The following is a 24,035-nucleotide window of genomic DNA, read 5'->3' as shown; positions in this document are numbered from 1 at the left end:
CTCACTGAAGAATCCAAGATTTTGACCCAGCAACATGTTACACCTACACCACATGGATTAATGTTAGCAGTTAGGCACAGGCATTTACCATGGACATTCATTCCAGAATGTAAACATCTGTATTACTTCAGTGCAAATAGGCCTCACTTGGTTGTAGCAATCAGCTTGCTCCAATTGAAGAGCTAGCTACAGTACTAAATAGCATTTGAGTAGTCTTTTACAGATGTACTTACATTTCAGTCAGCATCTTTATTAGTGGAGGTGCATTTTGTCTTGTGTTTAGGAGATAGAGGTTGAGACCATGTGCCAAGTGATCAAGTAAACAACTTGAAAATGTTGGAACAATAGAAACAGCATGAGTGGGTGGGGGTCAGGTTCTCCAAACTAGGGTTTTAAATTTAGCTTGTAGTTGTATGGTAGCTTTAAAAGCACAACAGCTCTTCCATCAAGAAAATGCTGGAGTTCTCCAGCAGAATTTTGTCCTTTCCTCCTGGACTGGAAAAAGGGATTGCCTCACATGCAATTTTACTGGATATTCCTTTGCCAAGGATGCATTTGAAGAGATGTTACTCTATTGAACAGTTGCCAGTGTTAAATTATTTGCTTGTTATTCCAACAGAGTTGAAGTTATACCAATTTTCTTAGCCTACTCAAAATAAAAAAGGGGAAGTGGTACAAGTTGTAATTACACTGGAGAACAGCACCTACATTGTCCTTCAAAGAACTGAAGCCTCACTTGTATCTCTCCTAGAGAGAGAAGGGGTGTAGTCTAGCCCATAAACAGCAGCTTGCAATCTATTCTGCCACTGCCTTCCTGACTATCCTGATCACACTCCAATTCAATGAGAACATAAAAGGACATTTGAAAATGTAGTTAAAGCTTTGCATTTTTAAAGCTGTATGGCAAATAACATTGCAGATCAAAGTTAAAAATCATACAAAGATGCTCCTGACATCTATCCATACTGACATCAGTATTTCCCTATGTCAGACAGCTCTTTTGATCAGATGGTAGAAGATAGCAATTCAGAAGTTTGAACATTTCTCACCTTGCTAGTACTGACGACACTGCTGTTCACAAAATTTAGTTTAAAACTGACATACCTTCTAAACTTGATATGCCAAGTGGACAAGTAAAGTTAAATACTGAAAATTGCAACATTACAGGAAGACAAAACTTGCCAATTGGGCAAGTGATGAGTGATAATGAAACTTTGCTATAGTAGGGATTCCATTATCTTTCCTGGATGATAAAGGGAATGGCTAAGAGTTCAGAGCATGTTCTATTTATTGTTCTTAAATCAAAGAGTTATTAAATATGCCGAGTGCTCTTCCACTACAGCTTTTGCAAAGTGTTGTGAATCTCACTAAAGTAATCCAATTGGATTACTGGTTTGAAGAGTTCATTCTTCAATTTAAACAGTTTGACCATTTGTCTTATCTACTAGCAAATGTAAGCGCTAGTTGAAATTTGCTTATGGCATGATCCCATCTTAAATGGGCCCATTCTCTTTCACATTGCTACTGACAAACTGCAGACCTTTTGGCAAATGTTGTGCCTACCTTTTGATATTGGTCTCACCTCACTTTCATGAGATGTGAATGTTTGCAGATAAACCAGCTGCTGTTGCCTAACTCTCCTTGACTGGGGAGAAGGTCGAGTGCTAGCTATTGTCTAGGTAAAGAACACATTTAGTTATTCACACCTGAAACTTGTCTCTGTCACTTCCATCTAAAAAAGGGAAAGGTGATCGTGGTGTGGACAAGGTTAAAATGTTTGAGAAGTCAATTTTACTTTATTCTCAGCTTCAACAAAAAAAACAAACATCTCTCAAATCTATTAACCTGGGTTTGCTTGTTAGTGTCCTTTCATTTATCTTAAGTGAGATATTATGGTCACTACAAATTGCTGTGAAGTTCACCTGTCTGCATCAGTTCTTTCCCCATATAGTTAATCCTAAAGCAAGTTTCAGTATTACATTTAAGTATAGTTAGAAAAATTCTTGTATCCATTACTAGGACTCCATCCCTTAACCCCTGTACATATAGTTAATCCAAACCCAGCTTCACAGAATTATTAATTTTAATTTGCTAACTAAAGCTAATTCAGTCTCCCTACAGATGCCTTGGCAACCTACCAGTATGAGTACATCAATTAATAAAATGGATCTGGTTTTTAAGTTGGCTGATAACTGTCCTCCCTGTTAGGGAGTTATGACAGTAATCCTGATCATGATTTGCTAAGTGCCTTTAGAACATGTGTTGAGGAACTATAAACATTCCTCTAATGAGAGAGTGTTCAGTCATTCTTAACTCTGGGTTTGCCCTCATTTCTTTTACATAAACTAACCCTTGCCAGCATCCCTTTGATCCATCCTATTTACATTTGGGCTGCTTGCATTTGTTTGAGCGATCGTAATAGATGCAAGAGGCATTTTCTTTAAAATAGAGTAAATCACCTTGTTCAGGAATGTTAATACTACAGTTGTTACTTGAACTCAGGTTAAGTATGCCCTATCACAGTTGCTGGCTGTCCTAGAATTAAGACCAGTGCCCCATTTAAAATGGAATTCCTTCCTATAGCCCGAAGGCTCATTTCTCATTTGAGTGAGCATTTATGCACTGGGCTTGACAATCAGTTTTATAACCTAAGATTTTGCTTTAAGTTGAGCCAAACTCATGAAATCATTAGGATTCTTGGGTTTATCAAGTACCATGATTTATTTTCTTTCCAATTCATTTTCAATTACATCCTTTACCTGAACACCATGGTAGGCAGGCAACACCATTATTTTTGATGACGGGGAAAAAAGTGGCAAGTTGCCATTTGGTACCTGGTGCAGATAAACATTCCTTTCCACCCATTAAGCTTGTTACAGATTAAAGCCAGCGATTTAAAGTGACCAACACCCACATACAAATTGCATGATTCCAATTTGCTGCAGTTTCAAGACATTAGGTGGACAAAGAAGGTTAGATGAAGTGAGTCACCCGAGTTAATGCTTCAGACTGTTTTGAATTCAAACAAAGTTTTGCTTCCTCTCCAACAGTTGCAGTTTTTGGGCAGCACAAGAATCCTGAAAATTTCAGGAGTGGAGTGGAGACTGCAGAAAATCAAAAGGTGAGCTTGTGGCAATTGGTTTCTCAACCATTATGTTGAGAAGGTAAAAGAACATGAGTGGGTCAAGTGAGTCTGCATCTATCCAAAAGAGGAAAGAAAGATCGATTGAAGCAAGGTGTTTACTCCAGATCTGCAGTACTTGTTTGGCTTGCCTGCTTACATGTTATCACTCAAGTGTTGCTCTCGTTTGATGAGAACTAGACTTTGCCCAATTTCAAAATAACTTTGCTTAACAATGTGTGACAATTGATAGCATAGCATGTGGGAACCTGTAGCTGGTGGATAATAGTGCTCCCTTTACCAAGGTGTTTTCCCTGGAACCCAATTTGGTGCAAAGGTAATTTCCACAGCATGTGACTTAAAAATCAAATTCACCTCTTTCCCATCTATCCATTTGATTGTCCAAAATGGTGGGGAGGTAACAAAAAACCCTCAAGATGCACAAAGTACTTTTAGTAATTTTGGTATTTCTGTACGAGTCCCACCCAATTTACCTACCAAAGTGACACCTCATTTATTGGTATTAAATGCCATCTACCACTAAGCCCATCTGATCAAGGTCCTGTTGTGTGGATTGGGGAGGTGCTGGTGTTGACAAAGTAAAAAAAAAATGCCAGGTTGAGAGTCCAACAGGTTTATTTGGAAGCACTTTCTTCACCCTCAGGTGATTCTAAATACACCTGTTGGACTATAACCTGGTTGACAGTTTAACTTTTGTCTAGAGATAACCACTTTCACTGTCCACAATTTTGATGGATCTTTCAGAACTGGTTAAAGAGATTTAGATTAGATTAAGATACAATTAGTCAAGTCTAGAGTGGTGTCAGGAGTTTAGCTTGCTTATGTAGCAACTGCTTCTTGCCAAACTACCAAAAAACACGAGGCACATTCAAAAGCAAAAAAAGTCATGTATCAGGGCTCCAGAATGCAGAAGGAGTTCCAATTTACTGACAGGTTACCTATTTTCTGTGGCTAGGATTATTGTTGAATATTTGGAGATGCTGATGTTGGACTGGGGTGAACAAGGTTAAAATAATTCATAAACACCAGGATTTAGTCCAACAGGTTTATTTGGAAGCACTAGCTTTCAGAGCACCACTCCCTTATCAGGTGCTTATGAAGTACAAGATCATAAGACAGAACTTATACCAAGAGTTTAGTGTGATGTTACTGAAATTATATGTTGAAAGACCTGGATTGTTTAAGAATGGCCCTGTTGGTTTCAGTTCTTTCATATGTAAATCCCAGAACTTCCTTAAAGTTCACTTGAGAATGTAACTTTAACAATTGGGGTCATGTCAGCCCAGATAATGCATTGAAGGTGCAAGCCTGTGTGCTACAATGGTCTGACCGATTTTTGAATTGGTTTACAAACAGACCAACGAGATGTGTACTCACCAAGCTTTGTCACACAAAAGATGACAAAGTTCACATTATGCAAGAATGATCTTCCAGGTGGAAGACAGATTTGTCTTAGCAATCAGGAATTGGAATCCTTCCTGAAATTCAATGACTTACATTGGGACCAAAAATCTTGTCAGAGAAGATCACTGAAAACTTAAGTACAGGCTTCAAAACTCATTTTTGGGAAGAACAGTGAACTGAAAGCATACCTGAAGATGACAAAAAAAAAATCAGTGAAGTTCAGTGTAAGGTGGTCAAATGGGAGTGGAACTAGTTAGGTATGCTCAGACATCCACCTCTAGTTGTGTTTATAAAACAGAATCAAAGTACATTTGTGCTTCTAAGGCTAACAAAAAATATTTGGAACCAATGATTTAATGACGCTTTGTTCAAATGCTAGGCTTAAGCCAACAGTGGTTATTCCCTTAGAGGGTTAAAAAGTTGCTTGACCTGAATCTACAAGTCATGCATTGATTGCAGTTGTCATGGTGACATGACAATTCATCCAGTTAATACAAAAACTGCTCATAACATCTTTACATTGAAACCTACATACATCCACAAAGTTATATTCTCAGACAACACATCTGGGCTGTCAGGTGCCAGTGGTTGCAGGTTGAAAGACGAGAGATGAAGTGGCACTAAAAAAAGCAAGTCAGTAAAGGATGGGAAATGTCACCCAAGTTGACCATTTTGGCAATTATAGCAATGGTGATGCTATGAATTATTGAAACTAGTATCTAAGCAGAGAGTTAACATTTCAGAGGAAATTGAAAGAATGCACAGCTGAAAACAGCTAAACTTAAAACTCAGTAACTCCTTGCAGTATTGAGTTTGCATGGTTAATGTTGACCTGGAATACAGACTAAGAATTTACCTGTTTCTCCCCTCTTTAAAAAAAACTGGCCTACATGCCAAGATAGCTAGTATTAAATAAAGCTAGACCTGGATATCTAACTGGTCAAAAGAGGTTTTAATGTGCTAGAGATAGTAATGGAAGTGATTAGGTGGCAACTGGAATGGGCAGTTAGTTCACAGCCAGTGATTGGAGAAGGTTATATGTACCATTTTACCATGCAGTTAATGAGCAGTCAAAATCTGCTTTTGTATAAAAGTTACAAGATGTTCAATATTAGCACAGGGCAATAACAATTTTATTTAATTTCCAAAGAAATCCAAAAGAGAATCAATTGATTATAACCTGAATGTTTGATCAACCACCACCACATTGTGACCTACTGTTGTGGAACAAATTACCCTGCAGATGGAAAAACCATTTCTGGTATCCACTGCCTAAATTACATCAGCTACAGTAGTCTCTTTGATACTGCATTCTCTAGGCAAGACTGGAGCATTTTCCCCCCCAAATAAGCTGGTCCATTAATTCATTTAATAAAGAGGAGCTTTGTTCTAATGGGAGACAGACAGGCATGGTTGATTTTACTGTCAGACAAGTCTTTTTCTAGTAGATGGCTATGATTGGCTGGCCAAAAAAATTTAACAGCAAGTAACTGGTCTAACTTCAGGGTAGAAAGTGTGGAGTATAAGAGGAAGTTAGTCCTGAAATTAGAACCCTGCTGCCAAATTTGAATTTTAGTTAGTTTGGCAGTAATTATGCTGCAAGCATATTGTGAAGGGCACCAGTGAGTACTGGATCTTGTTTAGTCATCTTTTTGATGACGTGAACAGCAACAATAAACCCACATTGAAAATTCGTTTAATTACATCCATGGAGTAAGCAAAAGTTCCAAACAAATGCAGAATGTGATTTTGAGTTGGAGAAAGCCTCCTGAAACTGATGTTGCTATGCAGGTTGTCAGGGCTTGATCTTAGTACATGACTGCCAACCATTCAACAAAAGCAGCTGTGAGTGAAGCTCTTTATACCTAGCTAAATGCATTCCATACAAGTGAAGTCACTTACTGCATGGGCAATAAAAAAAACTCAGGTCAAGAGGAGACATGCAAACTGCTTGCAATTTGTCCAATATACATCAGTGTTCAGAAACTGAACACAAATGATTTAGCCAACAGAAAATTCAGGTGGAGTTAGAAACTAGGATACAGTCAACTTGGAGAGTCTGGAGAGCTAACCAAAACCCAACTATTAGACACAGGTTTCAAAATCAAGCTTGGGAGATGCAAGGAAAATGGGGGAAGCGGAGCAATGTCAGGGTGGTGGTCAGCTAAAGGAATTACTGCCAAATGGTGTTGTGAGTGGGGAGGTGAAGAGGAAGGAGGAAAGAAGGAGAAGGAGAGAGAGAGAGAGAGAGAGAGTCCTTGCAGGGAGAAGTTTGGCAATGATTTAAACTGATTAAAATCAAGGGACACAGACATGAAGGAACTCAAGGTGGATAAAACCGTTTAAACAGGAAACTTAGAACCATCATTAGGTCAAGGGCAGAGGTGATTGGTGAGCATTGGAGGTAGATCAGGATTCATTGTATGGAGAGGACAGAGGTAGTACTGCTGAGGTAATGTCACTGAACTGGGACATGGTAAAATTTGAACATAATGTAGTTTTAGAATCTAATAGCAGCTGTGTATCCAATATTGATCAAAAATATTTAGCTCTCATCCTTTAGGGAAGGAAAGGTGCCATCCTCACCCAGTCTGGCAGAGATGAGACTCCAGGTGAACTCAGTGCCCTGACATGCACCATTTCACTCCGTTCAGGTGGTGATATAGGAATGCACAATTTTTGGCCCAGCCAGCCATTAGTTCCCAAATCCAGCAAAAGAATAAAAAGGTCAGACACCAACCAAAGAACTTTGCAATGGTAGAGGTTGCAGTTTACAAGATAACAAAGCACAAATCCAGTTTAGAGTCCAACTAGTGTTTTGGTATTCATGCCAAGTCTCTGCCAATTCTCATTGCCACCATGGGGCATCTTCGAATTTTAAAGATCAAAATCATTAAGGCATTTAAACTCTGCATGTTGTTACCACTGTGGCAACTTATCCTGTGTTTTTAAAAAGAATGTGTGGTTACTGAAGTAAAATTTAATAAGTCCCAACTCTAAATCTTTCCAAATGCAGTGTTCTAGAACCAAGGTGACATCCTTTTAAAAAGAGAAAAAAAAGGACAACTAAGCAAAAAGCTCTAATATGCAGCTTGACCAGGTTTCTAAACCAGTTTAGAAGTTAAAGTTAATCCCAGTGATGTTAGTATTACAAGTTGCTTTGCATGTCTCAATGCAGCTTTGGTTTGCTCCCCCATTCAAATTCAAGTGATGGTGACTTTTGAAACAAAGTGCTTCACATTGAAATCTTAAATACATTTGCAACTTAATACATGATTGCCTAGCCTGCAAGTTTGTAACAGAAAAAACAGCTGTACCTCATTTACAGGAGTGTCAGTGAAATGGTCAAGGCAGGGATGGAGACAGGAATCTTGATGACATGGAGGTAGATGGTCTGCAATGGAGAGTGGAGTTCAGGGAGGTAAATTCTTTGCTGGATGGAAACTTTATATACAGATGGGAGTGGTGATCATTGGTCCTGGAGCAGAGTTGACTGGACACCTCTGCAGGAGGTGTTCCAAGGGTCAATATTTCAAAACAACTTCAGATTTATTACAGTATACCTCTGGAGCAACCAGGCTCTGGACAAAAGGCAAGGACATTACTACTGTCCCACAACACCCTGGGTCCCTAATGCAGTAGCCTATGCAGGATGCTTCAGTTTCTCTCACCACCACAAGGTCAGAAATGCAATTTTTGCACCAAATGCATGGCCATTCATAACTCTATATGGAAGCGGTTAGTGTTCAAATGCAGCAACACTCAGACAACCTGCAGGCTTGGGCTGACAAGTAATGTTTGTGTCACAAATGCTAGACAATGATTAGAGGCAAACTTTTGCTATTCAGTGGTATTACCTGGAATCCCTACTAACATCTGTGGGGTGACCATTAACAACAAATGGAACAGACTCACCACCCAAGTGGTGAGAGCAGGGCAGAGGCTAGGAATATTGTAGTTAGCTCACTGACTTGCTAAGTCTGTCCAACATCCATAAGGCACGTGTCAGAAGTGTGATGCAATACTCCTGACATAAGTGTGTGCAGCTCCAATACAAGCAGCCTGGCACCATCCAGGACAAAAAACAAATTCTCTTGATTGAAATCCACACATTCTCTTCCACTGATTCTGTGCACAGCTACTATTAGCACTATTCAAAATATGCACTTCAGATATTCAGACAGCACCTTTCAAACCCAAATCATTTGTATGGGGTGGGGGGGGGGGGGGGTGGGGGGGGGGGGGGGGGGGGAAGAGGGAAGAAAGAGGAGAGGGAAGAGAAGGACACAGGAGCACCACCTGCAGAGTTCCTCCAAAAAAATATGCATTATTTTGACTTGAAATATTGCTGTTCCTTCACTGTCACTGGGTCAGAGTTCTGCAATTCTCCCGTCATAATGTGGGCATACCTAGAGACCACAAGCTGCCTTCCTGAACTCTGTTCACCATGGACAGCTGAAAATTGGCACTAAGATGCTGGCCAGCCAGTAATGGCTATTTCCCACAAGTCTAGATTGAGGGACACTTGAAATGCATAGCAGATCAGGCAGCATCAGAGGAGCAGAAAAAAAAAAATTGTTTTGGGCAAAAACCCTTCATCAGGAAAGGAGGCAGGGTGCCTACAGAGTGGCGATAAATGAGGGGTGGGGAAGAAAGTAGCATAGAGTACAATAGGTGAGTGGGATGGAGGTAATAGGTCAGGAGAGTGGAGTGACTAGGTGGAAAGGAAGATAGCACCACCCTCATGACCTGTCCTGAGCTGGAAGGTTGAAAGAGCTTCAGGGCAGAGACAATGACCTGAGGGTTGCATTGAGAGGGGCACTTACTGAGATTCATGTTGAGGGGAGGGGAAGCAGCTTCAAGGAAGGCATCCTTGAAAGAAGATTCTCAGTACTGTGACTTAGTTGATTTTAACCCTACTGCAAGTCCTCTTGAAGTTTTCCTCCCCTCCTCTAGAATCTCAGTAAGTGTCACTCTCACTGCAACCCCCAGGTCATCTCTGCCTAAAGCTCTTCCAACTCACTGTCCTCATGACCTGTCCTACCTTCCTTTCCACCCTCCTGACCCATCACCTCCATCCCCCACCCCCCTCTGCAGGCACTCTGCCTCTTCCTGAATGCAGGCTTTTGCCCGCAATGTCAAATTTTCCTGCTGCTCAGATGCTGTGCTTTTCTAGCACCACTAATTTCCAGCATCTAGAGTCCTTGTTCTTGCCTATTTCTTGTAGTTATTTTCTCTAGCCACTCAATATATAAAAGCTTATTCCATAGCAATTCAGATTTTGAAATTTCATCTGGTTCAGTTTAAGTTGAAAGAAAGATTTATTGATGCTAAACTAGAAGCGAATAGAAGTTACCATTTGCAAACTGATAAATAGCAAAGTCTGTCATGAAAGATTAAAAAGTTCTCAGCTCCAGAACAAATTACTGCCAGTACAAAGATGAAATGAGGCTGCAAATTGAAGACAATAGTTCCATTCACTTTAGATCCAACAAGCAGCTTTTTTAAAAAGCAGACAGAAAAACCTGTTTCAAAATTTATGTTCAAACAAAGTTGAAACAGGAGACCATTTAAGCCTGCTCTGCCATGAATATGGGAGAAAGTGAGATGCTGGAGATCAGAGCTGAATGTGTTGCTGGAAAAGCACACCAGGTCAGGCTGCACTTTCCCAACACTTTCTGCCATGCAATATGCTCATGATTGGATGATCAATGCCATATTCTGATCTTATTTTCTTATCTCCAACATTCATAATGTGCCCCCTGCCCCCCCCCAAAAGTCTTTACTGCTTTTTATGGTAGTGAATGCCACAGGTTTGCCACTATCTGGGTGAAGCAATTTCAGTCCTAAAATGATTTACCCCGGTGGGGGGGGGGGGGGGGGGGGGAAGAGAGGAGAAGAGAAAAGAAAAGGGAGGAAAAAAAAAATCCATAACTAAGGCTCACAACTAAACATCTTTCCTGCATCTACCTTGTCTGGGTGTTCGAAATCTAAAACACTGGTAATTTTTTCTCTCCCAACCTAGTGAATATAGCCCTAACTGAATCAGCTCCTTTACACTGCTTGGGGTGGCAAGATCAGTCTTGTAATTCCCTGGGGGTAACAAGTGTCACAACCAACAACTTAGCAATTAGGAACAGGTGGTGGTTGACCCCAAACCGAAGTGAAATCTTCCAATCAGGTAACTGAAATCTAAAGTTCTGTTAAGAGTAATGAAGGAAAATTGAAAAGGTTGGACATTTGTTATTGTACAGGCATTTGTTCATATATTCAGAAAGCTAGTCTGATGGAATGGAAATTCTTGAACCTCTAATTCTAGGTTGGCACACTTCAGTAAGTTTCACTTAGTAATTCAGACAGTTACTAGTCAAGATAGTGAGGAGTCAATTGTGTACCAAGAGTGAAAACCTTGCCTCCAAGTTGTATACAGCAAGTTAGATTTAATACCCTAATGGCTAATCTCCTACTGGATTCCATCACTGGCAATACACTGAAATGTGTTAGTGAAGTGACAGATGAACTGTTTTCATCAGGTCCCAATTGGATCCAGAAAAAAGTCATTTGATACAGGTGAAATCTATTCTTGTTAGAACAGGAACATTGCCACTGGTGTGGAAGGGCTGCCAGTCTCCCTGCTTCTGGAGGGGGAGGGCCTGTATTCAAGTCCTAATTGTTCCAGAGGTGGGAAATAACATCTAAACAGATTAATCAGGTTAGGATCATTAGCAGTGAGACAAGCTAAAGGCACATGTCTCCATTTGTCAATAAGTTAGACAGTCAAATAGTTCATTGTTCCTTCAAAGTCAGCTGAAGTAAGATGGCAAGAACGTTTGCTAAAAGGATAAGCTACCATTACAGCTTTAAACATTTTGCAAGGCAGTTGATCACAAGAGCAACAGGAGGTAGGGAAGTCAGTAGAAAAAGCACTGGCTGCTACTTTTCCAGGCAGCATCTGAAGTTTTACTTGCAATTTAAAGACTAAAGTCTGGCAGGGAAGCAAGGAGGAAACAACTTTGTCTAAGTTTAATTGGCTTTAATAGCTGCTTGAAACCACTCAGACAGCAGTTTAAAAACCATGTAGTTACTCCATTTATTAGAAACCAAATGGTACATCCCCAGGGAATTGTAATAAACAAGGAAATGAGCATACACTTCCTATGTGGGGTGTTACAAACAGGCACAGCAGCTTGTCAATTAAACAGACTTTGGCTTCAGTTTGATATATCTACAAATCTAGCCCAAATTCAGAAACTTATGTTAGCAGGCTCTTAAAGATGATGCCTGCTCCCTCACCACACCCATTTTGATTTCTTACAACCTCTGGTTACTTTGTATCTAATCAGTTGCTGATTAGATGCTACAAGAATTTATCACCATGGATATAAACAGGTCTGAAGTTACACTGAAGTAAACTTCTGTCACTCCCATGTGCAATTCACCTTGAAACAGTTTCCCATTCATTTCAATTATGGTGATTTCTACATAAAGTGATGGCTCCAACTTTGGAAAAAGTGGTATTACCCTACACTAAAAAATCGGTTTCATTATTTCAAGGACTTAATCACTTTACATTTTTGGGGGGGGGGGGGAGAAAAAGTAGTGTTAGAGTTCAAAACTCAAAGCAATAAAATGTGGAATGGATTGAAACAAGTCTAATAGTCATGTAGCTATTTTAGCTAATTGGAACTTTCTGGTCAGAAAAACGTAAAATAGTGTGGCAATTAACTAGCTGCTTGCCTGTACTTGGATTGCATTCTGTACAGAAAACTCCCACACTTCAACACACTCTTCAGAGCAATAGGACATCACCCAGTCTCCACACTTTCACCCTGTATGGGTGCAGCTTCTGAACTTTAAAAAAGTATCTTAAAATTAGTGATGAGGAGCTAATAATCCTAATTTGAGAGAAAGGGAAGAAAATAAAAGGATTAGAGGAAATAGGCTTTCACCAAGAAGAAAGCCTTAACCTTAAAAGTATTTGAGCACTTAGAGTCATGTCATTAAGCTTCACAGACTTGTGTAAGTTGTATATTTTGGTGGTACAGACTGGTGGGCTGGAGGGGCTCTTCTATACCATGACAGTGATCCAAACCTGTGGACCAAGGCTTCTCAAGGTCAAGATGAACCAGGGATCTGGAATTCATACAGTAATGGCAGACCCCTCTGCTAGGTGGTCAGCTTTTCCCACAGGAAACATGATAGTTAAATCTGCCAAGTGAAGCCAGTGCCAATAAGTTTGACAAGTACTGCTATAGGCAGTCAGCATTTGTTGCAAGGTATTTAGTCTTGGTTGGTGTCAAATAGTCAGACTGACTAATCTGTTTCTATGCTGCTTTTCCCTAGGTACTCCCCACAGCAACCCTTTTATTCTGTCAAAAGGATAGGCTCACTTAATTCCTTGTTTCAAAGGCTGAAGAAGTTATCAGTTACAAGAAAGCTGGATTAATTGGGCTCATGGGAGTGTATGTACTGGAACTCAAGAACACACGGGGGGGGGGGGGAGGAGGAGGAGGAGGAGGAGGAGGAGGAGGAGGAGGAGGAGGAGGAGGAGGAGGAGGAGGAGGAGGAGGAGGAGGAGAAGAGAAGGAGAGAGGGGGAGAAGAGTAGAGTAGAGAGGAGAAAGTGCTGAAGATGTTTTCCCTGGAGCAGAGGCAGAGGGGTGACCTTTTAGAAGGTTATATAAAAAGATCTGAGGGGCATGGATAGGGTAAATAGACAGGGTATTTTCCCCCCAGGGTGGGGGGCACAAACAAAGTCTAGAACTTAGTTTCAGAGTGAGGGAAAGATATAAAAAAAAGGGACTTCAGGGGCAACCTTTGTGAATGGTGGTGCACATGTGGAATGAGCTGCTAGAGGAAGTGGAAACAAGGAATCACACAAGCTTATGATTTTATAACAAAAGAAATAAAACATTCAAGAGGCATCTGGTTGGATGTGATTAGGAAGTGTTGAGGGATACTAGTAAATGAGACTAGATTCATTTGGGATATCTAGTCAGGGTAGACAAATTGGATTGAAGAGTCTGTTTCTGTCATTCGTATGATTTTAAAAAAAAAATCAAGTGAGGAAATCATTCTGTCAAAAACCAAAATGGACCTTGTAAGCATACTAGAAACCACAGCTCATTATAGGCTTTAGTTCACACCACAAGTGACATGCATCTGACCTCAAGCACTCATTGCCCGTGTGGGAGTTAGTTGGTCAGTTTGCAATGTCACAATAGCAGCACCGGGGTGGATTTTTTGAAGAAATGGATCTGCTGTCTCACCTAGTTTGAGAATGTTGTTTGCCAGAGAGTGACCCCAATATGAAGTAGACTTTCATGAAATGAACAACTCTTTTGTTAAGAGTTGTTTTACCTTCTATGGACTTCAAAAGATGAAGTAAGCCTGTATAGAGGAATCTCCATTATCTGAACAAAATGGGAGGGCATTACTTCATTCAGATAATTGATTTCCTCTGGACTATATTTTGGTGAAGTCTGCTTTTTCAGGAGACTAGGCAGCAGCACACCATTAGCCCCTGCCCACCCAGCCCCCAATTCTGTCTGCTGGACCTCCCACCCCTCCAACTCCCATTCTGTCCTCCAGCCCTGCACCACCTTACTCTCCCTCCTCTCTCCCCTCCCCTGCAGGAAGACTGCTACTGCCTTTTTGACAGGTTCCACATCTCCAATGTTGTCCTGTACAGGGCAGAGATTCTAGGGAAGGGGGTGGGGTTTAGGGTTCACCCCTGTGCAGCACTTCAGGGAAAGTAGGGGCAGGATGTCTGTCAGTCAGTCATTTAGAGACTGACTGGACTGTACTCGAATAGTTGTACAAAGAGAAAAGACAATCAAGGTTGAAACAGCTCTTTGATGTAATGTTTCTATCAGGACCTTGAAATCCCCTTTTGATAATCCATATTTGGATCATCAAGATTCCTCTGTACACATGACTAGAGAGGGAAAAAAAACAAAGTTTAGTGGTTCGAAACCAGGATCCCAATCCCTGCAAGGCTGGATCATTTCAACAGCTTGGCCAAGCTTCCTAGTCTCAACTGCTAGCCAGTATCCCAGTAAGAGTTGAGATTTAGTTGATGGAGTATGGTTGTTTGTATCTGTGGCTCTTCTGGACATGGAAGAGCTGTCCATTTGACCATACTGTAATCACTGATTAAAACTGACAAGCAGTCAAAATATCAGCATTAATCTTGAGCAGCAGTACCCCTCAGCTTCACCTGCATGTTCACTAATTGTTGAACATTACATGTTTAATGTCACTGTCCTGTTTAGGGGGGTATTCCTACAGAAAGGATATGTGTAGTGTTAACAGGATCAGGACAAATTACAGGTATATACCTGCAAGTTAGAAACTCAGTGGCACCTCCCTAAAGAGGATGTGTTAGCTACCAGGGAGGATATGGCCAGCCACAAATCCACAAACACCAGCATCTTCACCTGGGATGGGTCACAAAAGTGGTGCAAGTTGGGAATCCAATTGTAACAAGTATTAGGAAGTTCACCCCACTGGTCTGAATTTTAAAGCAATGGCCAATGCAATTGTCACAAGATTCATTTTAACAGCATGTCATTCCAAGATCAGATTGAAGATAAAAACACAATGAGGCCTAATTTACAGAAAATTCTAACTGAACACATTCAAATATCCTTCCATGAGGGTTTCACATGCAATTGTCATCCAGTTAGTTTTCACATTAGAGCCATTTAGTTAATAGAATGGAACTAAAATAGTGTCCCCTGCTAATTAGAACACCTTCATCCATTGTCAGTGGAATGTGTTTGTAGAATACTACATGAGCCCAGGAGGGAAACATTTCTGGAGAAAGTTGAATAAAGACTATTTCAGTATATCTGCTATTAAACAATAGAACTGTGGGAGGCAAGCATTTCAGTTAGCTACTTCCAGCTAGCAAAATTTGGAGTGCTCCCTTCCACAAGGACTCCAAATAGAGTGCACCAAGCAAAATACAACAGATTGATGACCAGAGACACCTTAAGACTTCAATTCTACCACTATGATCTTAATTTACAATGCAGTGATCAAGACGTTATGTCACTGGTCAATCACTGAGTGTGCATGGGAGTACATGAGTTAAAAACCACTACCTGGTTTATTGTCCAACAGGCTTATTTGGAAGCACTAGCTTTCAGGGCACTGCTCTGTCATCAGATGGTTGGATTATAAGATCAAAGACAGGATTCATAGCAAAATTTCAGTTGCAGCAATGTAAATAATGTATTGAAAAAGACCTGGATTGTTTAAGTCTCATCTTAGAACAACAATGTTGGTGTTAAATTCCTCATTGAAATCCTAGGACTTTAAAGTTAGTCTCAAGTAGACTTTAACACTAGGTGCCATATCAGCCCAGATAATGCACTGAGAGACGCTGTCTGTACTCCAATTACTATTTCTAAAGGATTTAGAGAATCTTACATGGATTCAATTCAGTTGGAGCCAAAGAGTACAAATTCATCCCACAAACTGATGCATACTCTCCCACCCACGTGCACATGTACAAATGTGAAAGGGGTATGAAGTCTGGAGGGAGTGAGAGAGCACTTTGTGGGATTTACATAAGAACTGAAACCAACATGTTCATTCTAAGGTGATGGGCTTTGACAATCCAGGTCTTTTCTCACTATATAAAATTTGAGTTACATCACACTATAACCTTTTGCTCTAAAAAGTCTTACAAACTCATATTCCACAGCCAATGAAGCAATGTTCCAAAAGCCAGTGCTTCCAAATAAACTTGGACTATAACCTGGTGTTGTGATTTCTTTAAAATAAAAAAAACTTTGTCCACCCAGTCCAACAACAGCACCTTCAAATCAGGATTTTTGGATAAGTATACAAGTTCTTCCTCACCTCCAGAGTAGTTGAAGTTTAATAAGTTCCATTTGTTAGCTTGCTAAATGTTAGTTAATACCTAACAGGAAGTAAGTGTGATGCAAACTGGAGTGAGTGCACCAGTTGTATTACTATGACTGAATAAGGAGTTAAACAGTTGTTCTGCCTTCATAGGAGGGTTTGTGCTTCTACATGGATCTCAAAGGACGTTCTGGTCATTAAATTGCAATTGTATTTGGTTGTACTATTTTAATTACAAGTGGAAATAATTTTCTTGCACGAGTCTCAGTGTCAAGTAAGCCAAAGAACCAGATCCCAGAACAGAAATTGCTGTGCACAGCAATATGTAGGATACTAGAATTAACAACTCATTCCAGTTTCAATGACTTAAATACCTGGTGGACCTACAAGCCTCTAGACAGTGAGCAGAATACAAGTAGTGGATGGTTCCAGTTCAGGCTGGTACCAAGTTTCAGGTTGAAATTTGCAGGCAGGTCTTTGGCATATCAAATGCAATGCTCCCAAAAGCTAGGGCCAAAAAAAAAAAACCAAATTGCTTTGGTAAAGCTTGTACTGGTAGCATAGTTCCTGTGGAAGGAGGAGGAGGGACTGAACTTGGTCATTCTTCAGTTTGCGTTCAGATTGGAGGTTAGAATCATACCAAGCAGGTGGCTGAGACAGCTCAGCTAGGCATGTTCTGGGATGCAATACGATTAGCCAGAATATTACACCTTGATATTCTGTAAGCTTTGCCAGGTCTGAACTAGTGCCCTAAGTTCTGGAGCTACATCCTGAGCTGTCCTTTAGACTGGCCTTGACAAGTTCAGGACAGAGTTAATAGGAAGACAGTTTGCTTACACTTAAGGAATTGGAGCATCAATTGCTACAGTAATTGTAAGCTTAGTACTGCAGCAACAGGTTATTTTACTGGAAAAAAGTTTGAATGGATCCTGATCAGAGGACAAGTCAGAAGAAAAAAAAAGGGTGGTGGGATGGACTCAAAACATCAAGTTAACACTAAACTCGAAGAGTTCTTGTTTTTATCTGAACACTTTCATTTCAGTCTGAACAAGAAATAAGGTGTATTTCTACCCCCCCAATTTTAGTTTGAAGCTGTATCCATTGAGCTAGCATATGAAATTCTTCCAAAAAGTCACCTTTTGGTGTCTGAGGCATGAGAATTGCCTACAACAGACAGCTAATTACCAACTTAAATTTTCAGATGTTGAAAATGTTGTATCATGCCACAATTTAGGGGGACATCTGATTACTGTGGACAATTTCAGAGAAATCAATATTTATGGTGTGGTAAAAGGTTCACCACATTTACCAAATAATAAAAACCCACAAGCTGGTTGAAGCTATTTATGCTGCATCCTGCACAACATTGTGTACAAAGTTGTTCAGTTAGACTTTAACACTGATTTCAGGTTTATGGTCAATATTAGACTAGCTGAAGGCTTCAAACACCGGAGACAATTACAGATCAAGTGAAAAGATAATCTTCCACCGTGGTAATATTTATTTACCCCTTACATTTAGGGACTATACAAATGGCTATTTTGCCAGTCAATACAAGCCGATTGACAACTGAGGAAATTAGACGTTATTTTCCCCCACTTCACAGCTTGCTTCTTGGGTAGTCAGATGACTAGTTACCACAACTAGTGAACATTGCTTATTTACCAGCAGCCAATTACCTGAATTAGGTATGGATAAGTTACAGGGAGTCAACATGTAAGGTCATAACCTGTGGGGGAAAGCAGTCAGGAAGCACCATGAAATTCATCAACTTTGGATACAGCAACCCAAATCATTGACTTAAAGCAACAGCTTAACGTCTAAGAGTATCACCATACTTGTTTCTGAAAAAGAAAAGCATTTACTCAAGTAATATTTTTGTTAAGGAAGCTAAAGGCATTTCAGTACATGAAAAACATCACTAATACAATGCTCCAATTAAGATCCTTGGGAAGGAGTAGCAAGCAATAAGAAAGCTTCACTGATTTGCAAGTGACCCAAGTTAGCTGTAACGAGTAAATGACAAACTTAAAAGTTTATATTTCCATAAGTTTTGTAATACAATCCAATGAGTAGTTAATCAAGATATGGATTAAACCTTCCAGCTTTAACAATTATTGGTTCAGTCCTTAATGCCTGTTTTACTCCATTTATTGAGACCAAAGTTATGAATTCAGGGTACAATAGAGTAAAATCAACTCTGACATGATCCTTGCAGGGCAGGAGAGACTGGACAGGCTTTTGGTTCAGTGGCAGAAACAGTGCAAGAGAAAGCCCAATCCAGAATTAATACACTGGCTGCAAGAGCAGATATGTACTGAAGAGTTCCTCTTGCTCAACTACAGCCAGCTCAATAAATACCTGGACCACCATATTAAAAGTGCTGGAACAGCTAGCAGCAAAATTCCAGCAGACTCATGAACATCCTTATGGTTGTTATGCTCTTCCCATCCAGATGGAAGTACTGTAGCTCAAGACATGAGATAGTGTTATCTGCCATTCGAGTGTGGGATTTATGAAGGACTAGCTCTGAATTTCTGAAGTGATAAACCAAAAATCACATGCTGCTGTAATAAAAAGTTCAAATACAGGTCAAGATTAGGCATCCACAGGCTCCTATCTTGATGACTGCAATTAGATCTTACAGTAGTAGATAAAACAGTTAACATTTGAACTCTGAAGAGTCACTGGACCCAAAGTGTTGACTGCTTTCTCTCCACTGAATCTTCTAGACCAGAAGTTTTTCCAGTAACTTCTGTTTGTCATTAATTGTACTGATCTACTAGTTAGCTACCTAGGGAGGCCAAGTATGACAACATTAGTCCTCCAGAGGCTGTAACTATTAATGAAGTCCCATATCTTGTCAAACCCATGTCATGATGCACTGGAGGATGACAGTAATGTTATCATTTTTAGATTGTTACTCATGATAGTGTAGAACTCTGCTTCATGTTCAACTAAACATGAACTTAAATCCACATGAAGTTTTTATATTTAGAAAGACATTCTGAATATAGTATTCAGAAATAAAAGCAGCATGTCAGTAATGTCAACCACCGGATGAAGGAGCAGCACTCAAAGCAAGTGCTTTGAAATAAGCCTGTTGTACTCTCACTGGGTGTTGAGATTTCAGCTTTGTGCACCCCTGTTCAACACTGGTACCTCCCACTCCATAACTTGAGGTAGTATCCAAATTAGATTTAAAACAAAGTGTACTTTCTGTAATCTAATTCAGAAGTTAGATTTCTACAGCACTGTACAGCTTGTTCAAACAAAAGCACAAGGTGTACACCAACTGGTTTTCACATGGATTTGAGGGAAATACTGAGGCCTTGACCCAACATACAATTTTGTAAAATTGTAACTCACCAAAAGAGTTCACTTTGTCAAATTTCCATTGTCTAAAAAGTCACGTGATTTTGCAGTAACAAATTAAAACAAGGCTACCAGATGGCCAAACATCAGACTGGGGCATCAAGTTCTTGATGAATGGCATGGGTTAATCAACCATGAATTTAAATAGGTTAAGGTTTCAATGTCACTATTTAGATGGCCACTTTCCAAGTCACACCCTCCAGCTAATATTTAAACAAAGCGTGGCTCTCAAAAAAAAAGTAAAGGGACTAAAGTTCAACGACTTGCCAAATGAATAAAAGAACGTCAGCTAAACGGGAGCGAGATTATCCATTCTTTAGTGTTTCACTAAGATTACTTTTACACATTGGAGGGGGGGGGGGGGGGGGGGAGGGAGAAGAGAAAGAAGAAAAGGAAGGGTGGAGGGGGGGTGAATATTATATAACACACATATCAGAAAGAGAGAAGTCAGATTAATTCGGCAGACAGAAGTTGAAAGTGTGTGTGTTCAGGCAGCAAAGGTGAGCACCTCAAATTCTCATTCCTGCAGAGAATGATGTCTGTACCTGAAGGTACCACACCCTACTCTAATAGGTGGCTATATGGCGCAAAGAACGTCAGAGACAACCAGATTAGTCCGGATTTAAAGAAATGGTGTTCCAAAACTTTCCGGTAACAAAGCAGATTTTTAAAAATTCAGCTAAGAACGATCAAGAGCGATTGATATTTCCAAGGTCAACGGAATATACAGAACAATAGAGTTTGGCAACTGGTTACTTCAAAACATTTATAAATAACACATCCAGATAATGCTGCTGAGATTACATCTGGCAACTCCAGAAATAAAATCAAAAATCGACGTGTCGGAAAACAGGAAAAAAAAAGTGACAAGTGTTTACTGACTCAGTTTTTAAGTTCCCACTTACAAAGCCGCTAGCGCAGAGATTTAAAGCGGTTGCAATAGTTTGCAAGCGTGCAACGTTCGCAAGAGTCAACTATAGGAAAGTTGAAGTTTAGTCATTCGAGGGTCAAAACCCCTCGTGGGTTTTTTTGTATTAAAAAAACCGACATCTACCTGATGGAACAAGGAAGCTGACGAGCAACATTTGGCCTTAGCACAACTTAGTTAAAAAAAAGGTTATTTTTAAAAAAAAGTTCAGGGAAACAAAAAAAAAGTCTGAAGTGCTTGGACTCACCAATAGACACCAGCTTGATGTTCTCCCGCTCGAGAAACTCGAGCGCCACAGACACGTTCTCCAGCTGCATTTGTTTGAAGGTGGGTCTCTGGTGATACTTGCGGTACATTTTCTTCTGGCTGAGCACCTCGAGCAGGGCGATCAGCCGCAACCCGTCCGCCAGGTCGCTCTGCAGGTTGTGGATGCGCTTGTTGACACATTTCAGGTGCTCGTTGCACCAGCGGGTGAAGGTATTCTGCTGGATCCGTTTCCAGGGCGCGTCCTCGGCCAGGTCCTTCTCGGTGGCCGGCATCTCTGTGTCTTTGTCCCCGAGCTGCTCAGGCTCCCTCCTCTGCACATGCGTGCTCATTGCCACCGCCTCCTCCTATTTAACTCGCTCTCGGTTTCCGGGTTGGCAGTCACTGGCCGTAGCTTTCCCCGGAGCCTCCCTGCTGGCGAATGGAAAAGCAATTCTTAACCAATAAACTCAGAGACAGAGAGTGGGCAAGCACAGACAAAATGTGAAACCGCGTGTCTGCTGCACAAACCCAATGATCCGCTCCTGCTCGCATTTTAAATGTTCTCTGCGAACATTAACCAGGATTTAGTTTGGGATCGACCTGGACCACAGCCGGTCGATGGTTTTCGCTAGGGTAACAGAGATGTTTGCATCCCGTGTACGGATCGCACAGAAATCTCATCGGTAGTTAAGGTGTGCGCTGTGCACATCACCTACTCCCTTTCACAGTAACAATTTACCCTTAACTACCGCTGACACACTCCGCAGATGACCCATTCCAAGGACCTGGGCAGCAAGTGCTGCTTGGCAATGTGGGGCCTCACAGCCAGCTCCCGCCCAGTGTTGCCCTTACATCTGGTGCCAGAAACTGTCACTGGACGGTAAACAGAAATGAGAAGGAATGCTGTCAGCACCATCCCCCACTCTGCTGGCATTGAACCCACTGTAGTGTCCTTCACTGAGCAACACCGAAACAAGTCGGACATATGTGGATTCCCACTACGCACATCACGCATTCAACCACAACTCAGCATCTGATTTTCATCATAAATTTCCAAGTTCATTCACAAAACCTGCTCTTCAAATCAGATGGGGAAAGGACGGATGAAAAGAATTACATAAAATGCTCTTTCAGAAAGCTAGCATGTTTGGCCACGTCGCCTATTTGAATATTGTAACATGCTTCAAATATTATTATTTTAATGCTTCAGGAACTGACACTAGTGGGGGTTCAATAATTGGTGCTGTCTGCATTAGGAAATAGGAGCAGGAGTAGGACACTGGTCTGTTTCACCATTCAATAAGATTATTGTTACTCTGATCTTGGCCTCAACTCCACTTTCCTGCCTGTTCCCCATTACGCTTGAATCCCCTACAGTTCAAAATTCTCTTTATCTCAGCCTTGAATGTATTTAGTAACTCAGCCTTCACAGCTCTCCGGGTAAAGAATTCCAAAGATTCATGACCTTCTGACAGAAGAAATACAACAGGGCTGTGTGAAATCAGTGGTGTGAAATCATGGCACATGCTTGCTAAGAAAATAAGTTATTTGTCTTTAATCTGAAATAATGGCTTGATAGTTCTCTCAAAAAAGTTTTACTTACCTTGCAACTGACAAATTAAGAGGTTTTGCTTTTACTTCAGCAGAAATTTGAATACTGTTTTAAAACCATCCTAGAGGCAATTGTCAGAAATGTTATATGTGAGAACAATGGAGACAGTAACATCTGTCAATAGGGTTGTGTCTTGAATGCTCTTAAAATATTAGTGGTCAGATCATTTTGTAAAATTATTAGCATTAAATATCTCCTCCTCACCACCTCCGCGCCCCCCCCACCTACTTCCTCCAAGCTTATATCTAAAATATCTGATGTTTTTCAAAGCATTGAATAAAGGATTTATAAGACACCTTCATCACTCTCATATTAAAATATATGTATTATTGAGAATACAAAGGCTTAATTATTTATTTAAAATTTTTTAACTATTTGGAATCATGGAATTGTTGAGTTACTCGAAGGCCGTGCGACCCATTGTCTATGTATCAGTTCTGCAAATGAGCTTCAAACCTAGTAGTGTGCCCTTACCCTCTCCTTATAACCCTATGTGTTATTTCTTTTCAGCCTCACTTTGACATGCCTCGACCACACTTGCAGGCAGCACATTCCCGATCTTAGCCATTCACTGTGTGGCAATTTTTTCCACAGGTTGCATTGCTTCTGTTGCAATTCACTTCAATCCGTCCCTCCCACTCAACTGTTCCACCAATGGGAACAGATTTGTCCTTATCTAGTCTGTGCAGACCAGTCATGATTTTGACTAACTCTATCGAAACTCCTCTCAGCCTTTTCTCCTGCAAGGAAAACACTTCTCACTTGTCCGAGCCATCTAAATAGATATGTAATTATATAACAAATATTTTCACTGAGCTAAGTTGTTGGTAAATGAAAAACATGGTCTCCTAATTTAACCCAAATGGCCCAGAAGGACTAGAACTGATGAGCAATTAAAATAATGCAAATGAACGGAGTGTTCTGTTTTTACTGGAAACCTGCTGATTACCATTTTAACTTCGGAAATGACACTATTGGTAAACAAACTGAAGGAAACAGACTGGTGCCTCATTACTAACTGGAAATCAGAGTCTTAGGATGTTCAACAAAAGGTTATCGGCATGTTGCCAGAGCTGCTGAATATTTCCAGCATCTTCTATTTTTATTTCAGATTTCTAGCTTTTGCTGTGTTTTGCTCTCATCTTAGGATGTTATTAGAGCCCGTTGTAATTTTTAAATTGGTCAGTTCAGTAGACCAACAACAAACTCATCAAATTCCCATCTAGACCAAATGGCTGGCAGGATTAAAAATAGTGCTGAGAGTTACAATATCATCGGCCCCAGTCTGGGGTATTAAAGAGGTTTTTACTCCTCTCACCTGTGCAAAACTGGCATGGAGTAAAATTGCAATCTTTATAACTGTTCTCTAAAATTCTCTTGGTAATCCTTTACACCTGACTGCTTCAAAATCCTTCCTCAAAAGTCTGTGTGAAACCTTTGTCTCTGAATATACTT

The 24,035-nt window shown here is 40.5% G+C and overlaps 1 protein-coding gene across 5 annotated transcripts in view; it reads right to left on the bottom strand.

The window, feature by feature from the left end:
* The window catches only part of flnba (filamin B a), a 148,483-nt gene that overhangs the window by 99,073 nt on the left and 25,375 nt on the right, over nt 1–24,035 (bottom strand). For 4 of the 5 annotated variants that reach the window (XM_087994349.1, XM_087994346.1, XM_043708179.2 and 1 more), the window contains exon 2: nt 20,970–21,400. In XM_087994349.1, coding sequence (XP_087850475.1) covers nt 20,970–21,318 — 349 coding nt within the window. In that variant the 5' untranslated portion in view covers nt 21,319–21,400. The remainder of the gene's footprint in view (nt 1–20,969; nt 21,401–24,035) is intronic. The other variant, XM_087994347.1, reaches the window with a different exon arrangement.

The sequence above is a fragment of the Chiloscyllium plagiosum genome, unplaced genomic scaffold (genome assembly GCF_037043375.1).
Source record: "Chiloscyllium plagiosum isolate Xiang-an unplaced genomic scaffold, Cpla_swu_hap1 HiC_scaffold_14, whole genome shotgun sequence".
Lineage (NCBI taxonomy): Eukaryota > Metazoa > Chordata > Chondrichthyes > Orectolobiformes > Hemiscylliidae > Chiloscyllium > Chiloscyllium plagiosum.
Note: the sequence above shows the minus strand (reverse complement) of the source record. Positions and strands in the feature narration are given on the sequence as shown.